Raw genomic sequence first — 14,206 nt, 5'->3', positions numbered from 1 at the left:
ACACACTTCATATTGTGTCATATAAGTGTGATACATTACCTAACTTTCTTTTTATTAACTTTTTTACAGGAAAAGTGTGTTTTTAGTTTTTTTGGCCTATTCTAAATTTTGCTATCCTGGAGTTCCTGTAACCCCCCCAGCCGTCCCAGGAAAGGGGATCTCTCTTTGAATGGGCTTTCCCGAGGTTTCTTCCCATCGATCTGACCCCCCGGGGAGTTTTTCCTCGTCTTCATAGAGAGCTTGGGCTGGGTCAGGAGCTCCATCAAAATTGGCCTAATTTGATTAGTTAAATGTAATAAAATACTTTAATTAATCAAATAAAATTTAGTAAAAGTCTGAACATTTAATTTCCATCAAAATAAAACTTGTTAAATTCAACTTTGGTGAGAATACTCTTTTATTACCATTTCAAGGATTGTTTTTTACCCAAAAAAGAAGAAAACTGAAAATGAATCAGGTTAAAGTTTAACTACTGGCCTGCATTTACCAGTAAGTGCAAACTCTCCACAAGTACCACTTAACTCAGGTTTCCCACGGCACCTGTGCAGAGTTTCTGTTTATGACTGCGCTCAGTCCTCTCCAGTTTTGCCCCAGAAAGTGGTAAAAAATTATTTTTAATAGATCCTGATTACATAAAAACAGGTTTTATGGTTTGCCCTCATTGGCACTGATTCATTATTTCCATCAGTGAATGAGAAATGAAGACGCTGAAACAGCCTCAACGAGGCTTTTCACTTCTATGTATAGCTGATTCGACCCACCAACAGCAGCGAGGACTGGAGTGACAGTAACCCAGTGACGCGCGAGGAAACTTTCTGCACAGCCTCACAATTGGTCGACCTCTGATTCCATTCACGTGTTGCCAGGGAGAGGGACCCTCCACCCAAATCACACACATAGCGCACTCCCTCCTATGGTATTTTACTAATTCACACAGGAATGCACCGTCCAGTTGTCAAGGGACAGAAGAAACTGAGCTTTTTTTTACAAGTGTAACTTCAAATATGTTATGCAATCATTCTTTAACTCTATACACAAACAGATATCAGTGTGTGTGTGTATGTAAGGACATCATATCAACAATAGGGTTCAATTTATCAACAATTTGATTTTGTCTTCTTTTTTGGTTCTGAACAGTCTGTCACCAAATAACAAGATGAGCCTCAATTTGATTCTTACGTTTATACAAAGTATGATTTCTACTATGATTTCTTTTTCACCTTTTCAGCAAATTAACTCCAAGGTTGTGTATACAGGTGGGAAAAGAGTTCGTATGCATAACTGTACAAAACAATAATTACACAATTCTTCACAGCATCTTAATATGTGCATTATTTACACAACATCTCTATTTAATTATTAAATCATCATCAGTACCTTTATTATGAAACTGCTGATTAAGCTGCATGGTTTTCTTCACCACAATACACAAAAGATTTTAAAGATTTCATTCAGTTTAATTTTATTGTATTTGTGCAGCTCCAATTCACCACAGGGCAGGTTTCTATGTGGTCTCAGTGCATCATGGGAAACCCACAGCAGCATATCAATGAGGTCGCCTGAGATCACCCGATCCACCCCTTAATGAAACCAGTTATAGGCCCCACATATGGGTGGGCTGAAATTTGGCGTTTTATTTTGATTTTTTCCAGCATTTCTGAGCCCTCACAACTTCTTAAGCACAGGGGACACGTTTCTATTGGTGGAAAACAATGCTTCTCTTGCTCTACATCTTTTTTATTGAAAATAAGAGCCGTCATACTGAGGCTTAGAGCTGAACAGTGGGAATTTGGCTTTAAACTGTGACACTTGGAGTGGGTTTAAGACCCAAGTGTCATCGAGGACAGCTACGGAATCCATGAAGCGTGTTTGAGGCTGGTGTGGGCGAGTGGGTGGGCCCGGGTGACAGAGGTGCAAGAGCTCGTAACTCACACACATGGTCAGCCAATCAGCAGGGCCTGTGGGGGCAGAAAGCCGGTAAGTTACACTTGGAAACTAACAAACACATAATAACACAGAACGGACAGACAGCAGAAGACAGAAGGAGTCACGAGAGGAAACCTCGATCTCTTCTGCAGGATTTCAGCTGAACCCGAGACCAGCTGACTGAGCTCCTAAGGTAATGTGCTCTGCTGTGACTGGATGTTTGAGTCAGACTTTGCTGGGCTGGAGGTGTCCTCACTGTCAGGTCACAGAGTAAGAAGGACGTTTGAGGCTGATGGAAAGTTTAGTGATAGTTGCAGCATTTCCAGAGTCTAACATGTCGATCTTGCATGTCCTGAAAGTCTGATTGGCTCTTAGATGAAGCTCATCTGTAGATAAAGCCTGGTTAATTCCATATTATCAAAGTAAAGCTCTTCAGGTATCCATTCACGCAGGCTCTGTGCGAGCACTTCCAGGACAAGTGTGGCCTCTGTGAGTGGGAAGAGTGTCTGTTTTGATCCCCCTGTATTCGCTGTCAACATGGCGAGCCCTGAGGAAGAGAGACTTTGACAGCTGGACAGCCTCAGTGGAAGGCATGCAACCGCCCCTCTGTGCGCTATTTATATTCACCTTGTCGGGCTTACAACCGGTGTCCCTTCATTCACACCCCGCCACGGCAAATGCCACCACATTAAAGTGCTTGTCAGCTACAAATCAGTGGTTTCTACTACGGCTGAATTAATCAGGGTTCTTGTGTTGCAGGAACCTAAAAGTAAGACATAAAGGATTATTTTAGGCTCAATTACTGCCTGATATTACAACCCGGTATTTGTCATATCATATCTGCCATATCTTGTGTAAATATGACAAAACTAGGGTTGTATAATTAAGGATATAAGAATGAAATAGTTTCCCTGCTTAACATAAAAATGTAGGATAGATATTTAAATAATTAATGAAAAAATAAAACATATACACATATTTCTTCATACATATTTCTCAGTGGTTCCAACTGTTGAAATAAAAACAGAAAAGATATCCAACATCACACATTTCCGTACAGTATACAGTATTCCTGATCATTTTATTATAGGACAACTCCTGGCTTTAGATGATGATTCATATGTTTTACAAAAAAACGAATGGATCCATCTGCACACCAGGGAAAGAAATGAGCTGAGCAGCACCTAAAAAATCTGATCTATAGTGACCCCAAGTGGTTAAACTCCTTACCTGTGCAGGTGTTGTCCCTAAACAGTCGATTATAACGAAAAAGCAAACTCAGTCTATTATTTTGTTCTTGTATAAAATTAAAGCAGATTTAGGGATAAGCATTTGCATCTGCTGCCGCTCAAAAAGCTCACATATTAGTTTTCTTAGACAGGCCTACTGATCATAAAATGCTTCTAACCTTGTTAGAAGTCTTTTTAAAGCATATAGCTTCCTTATACTCTAACTTATCAGCAGCCAAGCAAGAAAAATATCTCCCCATTCACTACGAGGGTTGGGGACCAAATTATATTCAAATATTCAGGATGAAACCTGCTAACTTTGGTTATTCTCAGACATTTTATCGCCAAGAAAAAACAAATGTATCCATCATTTATCCGCGCACACAGTCTCTTAACATTATTCTACATGGTGCAAACACACACCTTTAAAATGCTAAAAGAACAGGGTCCATTCTGTGTGGCCAAGTTATCCACACCAGGGTTTTTAGTAGGATCTGACTTACTTCAAAATACTCCGTATGAAGCTTACTGGTTTGGTTTCTCTTCTTTTAAACGTATTTTTCCATCTCCTTCTCTCCTCCAGTTCTAGATGCCGACCGACAGCGACAGAGACATGGCCATACCTCGGTTGTTTAACTCCAGCACACCCTTCATCATCGTGGCCGGCGGATCTGAGATCTCGTTTCTCACCAAAGTGGACGACAATCAGGGATGCGAGGAGGAGAAGGACTCGCTGGTCCAAGCCATCGGCCCCCACCTGAGTCGAGTGATGCAGCGCGGCACAGCCAAGCATGTTGTCACACAGGGGCGTGAAGTTTCCGAGGAGAATCCGTGTGTTTCTATAGTCGCGCAGGCTGAGCGTAAGTAAGACTGAGATCAGATCTGAGTCAGGACTGTTTTACATTGTTTTCCTTTTTGTCTTAGCTACTTGCATCCTTCTATTACTTTGGTTAAAAAAAACACACAATGAAAGCACATGTAGAGTACATCCAGCACAAGTCTCCAGTCTATCATGGGGCTGCACAAGACTTAATGCAAGCCCTGAGGGGCCAAAAGACTTCATGTCAGCACAAGATGAGTACTTCTTTAATCAAAGGGCTTTGATCTTGCTTTTAAAGAGTAATGACTAAAACAGGCTTAAAGGTTTTCAATTACCTATAATTGTTTTGAGTTGTACATCAGCACTTTTCAGGTTTGCAGAACAGCTGCTTATGCAACCGAAGATCACTAATGTTCACTAACAAGTAGGTGTATTAAAGAAATGGTGCATTAGCTCCTGTTGTGCAAAATGACATAATAGCAGCTAAAAGCTTCCAGAGAGGAATGCAGAAAAACCGAAGACAACATTTTTACTGTTACACCTCTGAATGGAAGCATGCAGTTGTAGCACATGGACCAGTTAAAAGGTCCAGGCTTTTTCTCCATTTACACATTTTCAAATCACGTTTATGAACTTTAATCCACAACGAGACTTCTCTAACTCTAACTCTTACTGTTTCTCTGTCCCAGGAGAAGACTTCCAGGAGTTCAGCCCGACCAACACTCAGTGCCCCTACTCTCAGTCTCGCCTCCTCCAAAAGCACAGGTAAAGAACACAACACACATTACCTGTGCACAGGCTTAAATGCCCTCCATGGCCAAAAATATAGGTTACAGGTATTATATGGCTTCCATTTAGCTTGTACGTGAGGGTTCAGGGTTCTTTATGTGCCTGGGTATGAAGGAAGCTTTTGTGCTCATGACCAGCTACATATTTGTATTCATAGACAGTAACAAGGTTTTAGCTGTGCTTTTTCTGTGTGCATGAGACAATGACCTCTTCCTGCACTTTAAATAACTCATGTGCTCCAAACAACATTGTGATCAGCTGGATTTTAAAGAAAGCATTAAGCTTTCTGTGTGAGAAACCAAATCTTCATACTTCTTCTCATTTGCAGGACTCTCGGTAAGGAAGCCGCCTTTGTGAGCGACTCAGATGATGAGAACTTTGAAACAGCCACCAAATTCCCGCGCTACCACCTCCAGAGAAAACAGCGCCGGAAAACCAGAACCACACAGAGCCTGGAGGAAGGGGAGGAGCCTCCTATCATCCAGGGTCTGTGGGTGCAGGAGATTGATTGGCTGAAATCAGCAGACAGAGAGACGACTTCATCAGCTGAAATCATACCTCCTCCTCCTCAGTTTACTGACTCGGCCTCAGACCCCTGCAGAGACTCGTGCATGTGTGACAGCTGCAGCTGTGCAGACGTTTGTGACTGTGTGAGGAGATCAGAGGAGGCGTCGCCGTCAGAGGACCAATGCAGATCCGTAGATACAGAAGACACATCCAGCACCGACCACGGAGGAGGCTCGGGCTCTGATTCTGACTCCGTTCGCACTCATGAAAGCGACTCAGACTCGTCTTATGACGTCGATGTTGGCACACAAGGCATCATGTCGACCTTTGACCTCATGTATGTGTCTGGATTTACCCCTTCCTCCAATGCAGGATGGAATTCTGACTCTAGAGGAAGTGTGCAAAACCCACTGGGAAATTCAGAGTATTCCCACAGCCTCAGCACTGAGAATACATCCCAGTGTTCCTTTGGGTTTGATGACATGAGTGACACAGTTTTAGATGAGCTGAGGGGCAAAGTGGCACACATACCAAAGCTGCTTGTTTCAGCTTTCTGCAGAGATTTCATCAAACAGATCCTAAACAGCTGGAAAACATCGAAACCTGCAAACGAAGGACTCATATTTCATGACGTAAGACATTCACATCCAGTCTATCCACACTGTTTTTGTTTATGGACAGTAGACAGCAGAAGCAGTAGTATTCAGTCGCTGCAGGCTGCATCAGTGCAGCATTTGGTTCAGCTTCTAAGGAGATGCACATCAGGTTACCTCGTAGCGTTTCACAAGGACTCGAATTTAAGTAAAAATTTCACTTTAACCAACAATAATGAATAACAAAGTTTTTAATTCATAATTTAGTAAAAAATAAATAAAGTGTAAAAATCTGTGACATCTAAAACTCTGAATGCAGACGTTTCACCACATAAAGGTGGAAACTTTTACTTCGTGTACAAGATGTGAATGTTTAGAAGCTAAAGACACATTTAAAATACAATAAAAGTTATGAGCCAAAAGAAATCAATAAAAAAATAAAAATAAATAAGGTAACTTACTGTTAGCAGTTCTCCAAATGGAGAAACCTTTGCTGAAGAGCGGCCTCTGCACCAGCGGGAACAACGCCAGGATGAAGAACTGTTAGCAGTAACTTGGTCTAGATTTGAATACTGGTGGTGAGGTAGGTGAAGTGGCCTGAAGGGAAGGCTCATCTGGGATTTCAGCGCTTAAATGAGGAAGACTGGCTGTGAAAGGTTTTTTTTATGGGGGATTTGTGATGTAACTCGTTTCCTTTTTTCTCTCTTTGTTTCATCAAGCATCTCCAGCCCAGCAGTTGTCAGTACAGAGAGGGAGAGGAATACTTTGTCCTTCATCACATCCAGAATGGATCATATGGTGATGTGTTCTGCGTTCGTGACAGAAGCACTGGCTTCAAATGTGCTGCCAAGAGGGTAAGCCAAGATCCGCTGAGTCAGTCATTACAATCCAGATGTGCTCCACCCGGGAGGTTTAAACTCCCGAGAGCTGACATGCTGATTTTATTTAAACTGATTTCTGTTATTTAGCTCATTGTTGGCCGTTCTTCTCAGATTCCACTGAGTCATTTCAGCAGCGAGGAGGTGAGCACATGGAGTGCTCTGAACTCTCCTCGAGTCGTGGAGCTCTTTGGAGCTGTGAGGGAGGGGCTTAACGTCGTTCTCCTCATGGACCTGAAGCCAGGTAACCTAACCACACGCTACAAACTGCATAAAAACCATCTGAGCAGTCTGAGAGAGTAATCATACTCTCCCAAACCCCATCAGCTTGTTTAGCCCAGCTTCTAAAGGAGATGAACTGCCTACCTGAAGATCTGGCCCTGCATTACCTTCATCAAACACTGGGGGCGCTAGAACACCTACACCAGAGAAGGGTGGTTCATTTGGATGTCAAAGGTATGTGTTCTGTTTTTGTATAATGACTTAGATCTGAATGATAATATGCAGAAATTAAGAGAATTCAAACCCTCTGGACATTTTAGAGTGACCAGTGTGGTCCCAATCATTTTATATATAGGATAAATCAAATGTGCAGGTGTATGCGGACGTATTCAGGCATTTTACTTGAGGAAGTAAAAAAATATCAGCAAATACTCTTAAAAATAATCATTAAAAGAAAACACTGAGAAGCAGGAGCTACAAGCGTCTGGCCTCTTTGCATTATTCACTGAGTAGATAAAAACAATAATGATGTCATGCTTTATTTTTAGGACGTGCATTTTATAGCAAAATCTTTTTCTTAATTTATAGAAGTTGCTAAAAAATAAAGGACACAAGTATATAGGTAGTACTTTTATCTTTAGTTCATTATACACATTATTTAGGCTCATTTTGACTTTAACTTGCAATGGAGACTTTTACTTGTTTTGGAGTATCTTTCTACTGAGATAAGACGTGCTAAACTCTACCCCGAGTTTTTTGTGAGACCCCAAAGTACCTTTGCAGAGATTTTATATAATCAGTAGAACATACAGAGAAAAGAGCCCAGCGAAGCCTCAAGCTGGTGGTTGTGCTGTCAGCTAACATCTCCTGTGATGGTACCTAATCCTAAAGGGACACCTCACCCCTAAACCCTCGGTAATCCCTGCTCATACGATTGAGCAGGAGGGGTTTGCTCACATTAGGCCCCTCTATTGTGCTCTGAGCTCATGTCTAAAAGCTTCGCTCATCATACATCTGTCAAATTACCCGCTCTCATCATATCAGGTAGCACAAAGTTCCTGTGCTTTTTTTGTAGATGGTACCTCATTCGACCTCGAGATGGCCGTTCACGCTTTAGCCCCCCATGCACCCATCACTCTTACAGCCTCTGACAGCCTCCTGCTTCTCAGTCAACTGTTTCATAATGAGCACCCAATGAAAACAAGCTGTCCCACTGAATCCTGCGTGTTGATCTTATTCCAGTTGACAATGTGCTGCTGTCTGCAGACTGCAGAGACACATTCCTCTGTGACTTTGGTCTCTCAGAGACTTTAGATGACAGTGGATGGAGCACCAAGAATTTCAGGGGTAAGTTGATCCTCAAAAGTCTGAAATAAACTATGGTGCAGTTTACAGATGACTAACATTTTGGTTCAAACACCATGATTTTTATTGATCTAATTAAAACACATACATATATATCACAGCAAACTGTCGGTCTTTTTAAAATCTACTTGTGAAATGATCTACTGCTTAGGCTCCCATAAATACACAAAAAGGAGTTTTCAATGAATAAATCTGCCTTTCACCATCATCTTTCAACCTTTAAACATTCATAACTTTAAAAGATAGCATGCAATACTCTTAGCCTACCGTGTTAGCATTCAAAGATTTGCAACAGTCTTCCCAGTATTTGATTATTAACCACAACGCTGGACATATTTTGACCTCTGCATCGTTGTGAGTGGCTTTTTGAGTTTAAAGACTTTCAATTCATTTAACGTTTGTGAATGTAGGAGCTGCATTCCCCGGCACAGAGACCCACATGGCCCCTGAGGTGGCACGAGGGGATCAACCCTGTGCCAAGGCGGATGTGTGGAGCAGCTGTTGTATGCTACTGCACATGCTCAATGGATGCCAGCCATGGATACGTTACTATTCCCATCCACTGTGTCTCCAGGTAAAAATCTCTTATTTGCTGTTTGTGGAAAATCAGACAGTTACAGGCTGAATGGGACAAAACCACACTTGCGTATTCATCTGTTTTAGATTGTCAATGAGCCTCCGCCTCTGTGGGAGGTGCCATCCAAGTGTAACAACTTCACAGCTAAAGTGTTCAGGGCCGGACTCCAGAAGGACCCCGAAAGAAGAGCGTCAGCAACTGAGCTCAGGAAGAAAACCACCAAGGCCCTCAGAGCAGGTCCATGCACCTTATGATCTTCTAATCATTTAAGTGTGTACAGTTTATATTACATTAGAGTTGTGAGAGCAGTGAAATCATGGCCCACAAACTAAAATGAGTTTAAATCACGATACAAGCCTTTAGAGAAAAGCTGCATGTAATCACCAAACACATAAAATTAGCCAAAATAAAGCCCATCTTATCAAAACAGCTTTTTGAGACAGTAATCCAGTAATCCATGCCTTTGTTACATGTAGGCTGGATTATTGTAACGCATTTTATTGTGGGGTTAGTGATGCATCCATTAGGCGTCTGCAGGTTGTGCAAAATGCTGGAGCACCCCTTTTAACTGGAACAAAAAAGTCTGAGCGCATTACACCCATTTTAATTTCACTCCACTGGCTACCTGTACATTTTAGGATTGCTTTTAAAATTCTCTTATTAGTTTTTAAATCTCTTAGTGGCCTGGCCCCCCACCTCTCAGAGCTACTACAACCATATACACCTGCCCGTTCCCTTAGGTCCGCCAATCAGCAGCTCCTTAAGGTACCGAAAACTAAGTATAAATTTAAAGGTGACCTTTTGCTGTAGCTGCTCCAAAGTCGTGGAATGATCTGCTCTTGCACGTTACACAGGCCTCTTCTCTTTCTGAGTTTAAAAGTTTCCTTAAAACATATTTATTCGCTGAAGCCTTTGGCACTGTTTAAGGGGGTTGACTCAATTTTTGACTCAATATGTTTTATTTTATTTGCGTTATTTAGTTATTTATTTTATCTTATTTTATCTTATTTTTATTTTATTTTTACTTTGCTTATGCTATTTGCATGTACAGCACTTTGTGTTAAAGTGCTTTATAAATAAAGATGATTTGGTAAAACAAAGAAAACAGATTATATAATATCTCCAAGAGGGAGTATCTCCTGAGGAAAATAAAATAGGACCTGTATCCAAATCCACTTTTTGCCAAAGAAGGGACTCAGCTGTCTATAGATGCCAAGTATTTTAAGCATATTGTGACACTGCAAATTATTTTCTCCACAGTTGGAGGTCTGAGTTCTTGGTCCATGAAAAGCGCCTGTGAAAAACTGTATCATGTCCAGAACCAGAATGAAGACGCTCGCTGCTCTTTGTCCCATCAGATTCAGAATAAACCATCACATACTGGCTCAGCACCTGCTATGTACTGGGTGAGCCCCTGGAGAACTGCAGCAGTAGACGAGGACAGCAACGACTGGTCAGAAGGAAACTCAGACAAAGAATCTGAGTTGGAGACATTTTGCTTAACTGGGGAGTGGGACTCTGAGCCAAAACCACTGCAGGATGATTACATCACAAATGACAAAGACTGGAAGACTGGGTCTGATTCAGAGGTAGATATATACATGGCGGAGGACGAATATATTCAGGAGAAGTGGCTGAAAACTGACAAGGACTATGAGGGGGATTGGGAAGAGGAAGGAGATGAAGAGGAGGAGGAAGAGTGGGATTCTACCGAGTCCACGGAGTATCTTCGTGCTCTCCGAGGCCTTTTCCCTTTACTGCAAAAAAGTCACCAGATAGAAGAGAATTCATGGGGATCAGAAGCAGAGCTGGAATACCTCAGAGATGGTGAGTCATAAAACAACTCATTACTAAAGCCCCGAATCATATTATTATTATAAATGTGGCTCAGGTGAGGTTACAGAGCTCTTTGTTCTTCGTGTCATATTCAAAGATACACTTTTAAATGGGACATATTATCCTCTTTCTGTTATTCTGTCATTTATTTGCAGTTCGTAGTCTGTTTATGTAAACCTAATCCCAAAATTCCAGCTTCAGACTGCAATAAACACTCGTTTTCATGCATTTTTAAACTCTTGGTTCTGCATGATGTCACAGAGACAAGATATCCCTAATATGGTCATTTCAGGCACACATCCACATGATCTTCAAATGTTTTGTTTATGGGCACAGCTAATCAAACAAAGTCGGTTTAAAGGGACTGGAGCTAACTTGGCTTGTTTCAGACAAGGTTGTCAAAGCCTCATCAGTGTCCGCTAATAACAGAAACTTTTAACATGTTGTCCTTTACTAGATGTGACTAAAGGTACCAGAATCAAGACCCCGTCCCCTGAACCTCGAGATGAACCACCATCCTGCTTCAGCTGCTCTGACACATCGCAGATAGATGCCTCAGAGAAGGTGAGTACCCGTGCACGAGGGATGTAGCCAACCTTGACGTCACTTACTGGTTTGCAAAGTCTTCGCCATCTTAGCGTTTAGAAACCAGACATGAGACATGAGTATGCATGCTTCATGTTTACATTTATGTACAAAACAAAATCCTCCACAAAAGAAAATCTTCTTTCTTATTTTTAGGACTCTGATCACTCGTCTGATGACCTCAGCTCTGGCATCTTTTCCTCCTGCAACAGTCAGACTGATGCGTGCTTGGAGTGGTTAGCTTTAGCCAATCGGCCGTCCTCACAGTGCTTTGAGGGTAAGATGGCAGGGACGCACCTCCGTGCTGATCGAGGGCTGTTGGCAGAATTTTTCTAATGCTCTGACATTTGCAGGTATCGATATCTGGATAGAGGACCCCGAGGGCAAGTGTTTGAGGATACGCGAACGTAGGCGGATCAAAGTGGGCCATGTTGCCATAGGCATTAGTGATCAGGTATGAGAGAGTTTTAAGATGTCCAGAAACCTTTTGGCCATCAGACCGAGGTTTCTGTTTTGTTTCCTCAAAGTGTATTTTGGTTTGCTTTTTTTCTCTTTTCTTATTTCCGGAACAGAAAGTGAAATGTCCCGAAGTACAGTTAAAGAACAAAATTGGGGAAGTTTAGATTTAAATCTGTAACTATCTAATGAAAGAACAAATATACTAAATTATCATTACCACTTTGCAAATACATCTGACACCCAGTCAGCCAGAATCCACATGAATAATTACACCTGTCGCTCAGATCTCAGGGAAAGCCTTCACTTTGGAGACTCTGGACAGGAAGACGGTGTCCTTTGAACGAGAGATCAGAGAGTCTGGTCTGTGGCTTCGCTGTGTTCCTGCTCCTGACAGATGCCAGCACTGGAGGTGGAGAGTCAGAGACGGCAAGCTCGAACTTCGAGAATGAGACGGATATTTTCTGTTCTCTGTTGTTGTTTTGGTCTTTTGCACTAATTTCATTTGTTTTTTCCATTGGGAAAAGCTTTTAAGCACTTTAAAACTTTTCTCAGTGCATTTACACATAGCTCAACATATATAATCCATTTTGACAGAAAAATGGGCAAAAAAGCTTAAACACGGGAAAAACAAAGATACCAATCAAGCACTTTATTAGGAACACCACACTGGGTTCAGGTAGGCCCTCTCTTTGCTACCCAACAGCCTCAGTTTACTTCCTGTGTTGCCAGAGTTGTTCTTCTGGATTCAGACTTGCTGGTTATGACTACGTCAACGTAGGTCGTCTGAATTCAGTCTCATATTCATAAAACCACATTTAAGATGAAGGAACCATTAGAAGATGACTCCTTCCAGTGTGACTGGTGATTGTTGGTAATATGCTGGCAGAAAGAGACCAAGAAAACATTCCCCATGTTATCCCACTGACAGCAGCAGCCTGGGCAGGTTGGCTCATGCTGATTTTGACCTACCTTTTACATGGCGATAGATCCTTGCTGCATTTCTGCTATCTGGACTGTATGTGATAATCTCACCATCCTGTGTTTAGATTAGATTACATGTTTTTAAATCCAGTGAATCACATTATTAACAGGAGCCGTCTGAGACTCCATATTCCTGCAGATCCACCAAGGCTGAAAATTCCCTCCATGCCACACATGAACTGAGTATGCACAGGATCCGCTTTTTGTTTTGTTTTTTTCCTCAAGGAATCCCAACACAATTTCTCATTTTTGTTCTTTTAGTGTGATATTTTTATGTATTTTTGTAGCTGTAACACAAAATATCCTATCCTTCAAACTATGGTAAAGGATCCCTTCAAAATCTCCCAGATCCAGACCTGAAATGATGACCGCTTTGAGGTTGTGCAAAGTCCCACAGCTGGTAAAGATGCACAAACAAACCGAATCAACTGCAAAAATAAACTGTAATTTGTACTTAATGACTACTTACATGTCCGTTACCTTACCGAACCCCAGTACTTAGCTTATACTGCTGTGTTAAACCAATGTCATAACCTACACCCAGCCTGAGCCGCTCCCCACCAGAAATCCAACAACACATTGTAGGAATCCAGACCTCAGCCCCTGTGTTAGGTCTGTAGTGTGAACACAATATATTGATGAGCACAGGAGTAATATTTCTGCAAAATAAAATGTAAGAGGGATTTACATGTACCTAGCTTGCTCATTATGCAAATACAACAGCTAATATGTGGAGATATGTTGTTTACCTCGTTTTAATAACTGTTAGTTTTGTCATGCTCACCTCTTTCCTTCATTTCAGCAAAGTGTTGTTGACATCTAAACGTTGAGCTCTGACAGGATCATCTCTGTTTTCACTGGTGTTAGCAGAGCAAAGCAGAGGAACGAGAATAAAAGCAAACATTATGGTCAACCATTCAGCACAGCACTGTAAATGAAGCTTCAGAGTTTCTGCTGCACTGGTGCCACGTGATTGGCTAACTGAATAACTACTATCACAAGCAGGTGTTCCTAATAAAGTGCTCCTTGAGTGTACAAATAAAAAAAATGTTGATTTTCAGGTTAAACTGTTTCTATGTGTTTTAAGTAAGGATACAAGTAGTTTACACTCCAAGGTTGTAAACGTGCTTGAATAAGAAATGGTGTTGGTAGGGCTGTAATAGGTTGTGACATCTGTATTTTTTTATTTTGTGTGTTAAGATTGTTTCCCTCTTTCCGTTCTCCTGCTTTTTTTCCCTTTTATGGATCACTAGGAACAAAAAAAAATCCGTTCTCTGTATCTCTGTTTACTTTCTGATGTGGAAGAAAGAGTTTGTCATGTCATCTGTTTCATTTAGAGTTTAAATGGCATGAAGCTCCTTAAAATGATGTGTGTTTTCCACAATATACAACAAGGCTGGAATCTCTTGGTACTTGAATGTGTCTTACATTTTATATTC

The 14,206-nt window shown here is 41.4% G+C and overlaps 1 protein-coding gene across 1 annotated transcript; it reads left to right on the top strand.

The window, feature by feature from the left end:
* Nucleotides 1–1,957: 1,957 nt before the first annotated feature.
* LOC120723062 lies at nucleotides 1,958–12,262 on the top strand. The gene is made up of 15 exons (XM_040014356.1): nucleotides 1,958–2,119; nucleotides 3,739–4,015; nucleotides 4,665–4,740; nucleotides 5,093–5,903; nucleotides 6,584–6,718; nucleotides 6,857–6,986; nucleotides 7,070–7,198; nucleotides 8,207–8,311; nucleotides 8,740–8,903; nucleotides 8,993–9,143; nucleotides 10,167–10,733; nucleotides 11,200–11,306; nucleotides 11,484–11,604; nucleotides 11,681–11,781; nucleotides 12,071–12,262. Exons 2-15 carry the CDS (start codon nucleotides 3,745–3,747, stop codon nucleotides 12,233–12,235), a joined length of 3,033 nt encoding a protein of 1,010 aa, XP_039870290.1. The 5' UTR covers nucleotides 1,958–2,119; nucleotides 3,739–3,744; the 3' UTR covers nucleotides 12,236–12,262.
* Nucleotides 12,263–14,206: the final 1,944 nt, after the last annotated feature.

Source organism: Simochromis diagramma, unplaced genomic scaffold (assembly GCF_900408965.1).
Source record: "Simochromis diagramma unplaced genomic scaffold, fSimDia1.1 OVJJ01000669.1, whole genome shotgun sequence".
Taxonomy (NCBI): domain Eukaryota; kingdom Metazoa; phylum Chordata; class Actinopteri; order Cichliformes; family Cichlidae; genus Simochromis; species Simochromis diagramma.
Note: the sequence above shows the minus strand (reverse complement) of the source record. Positions and strands in the feature narration are given on the sequence as shown.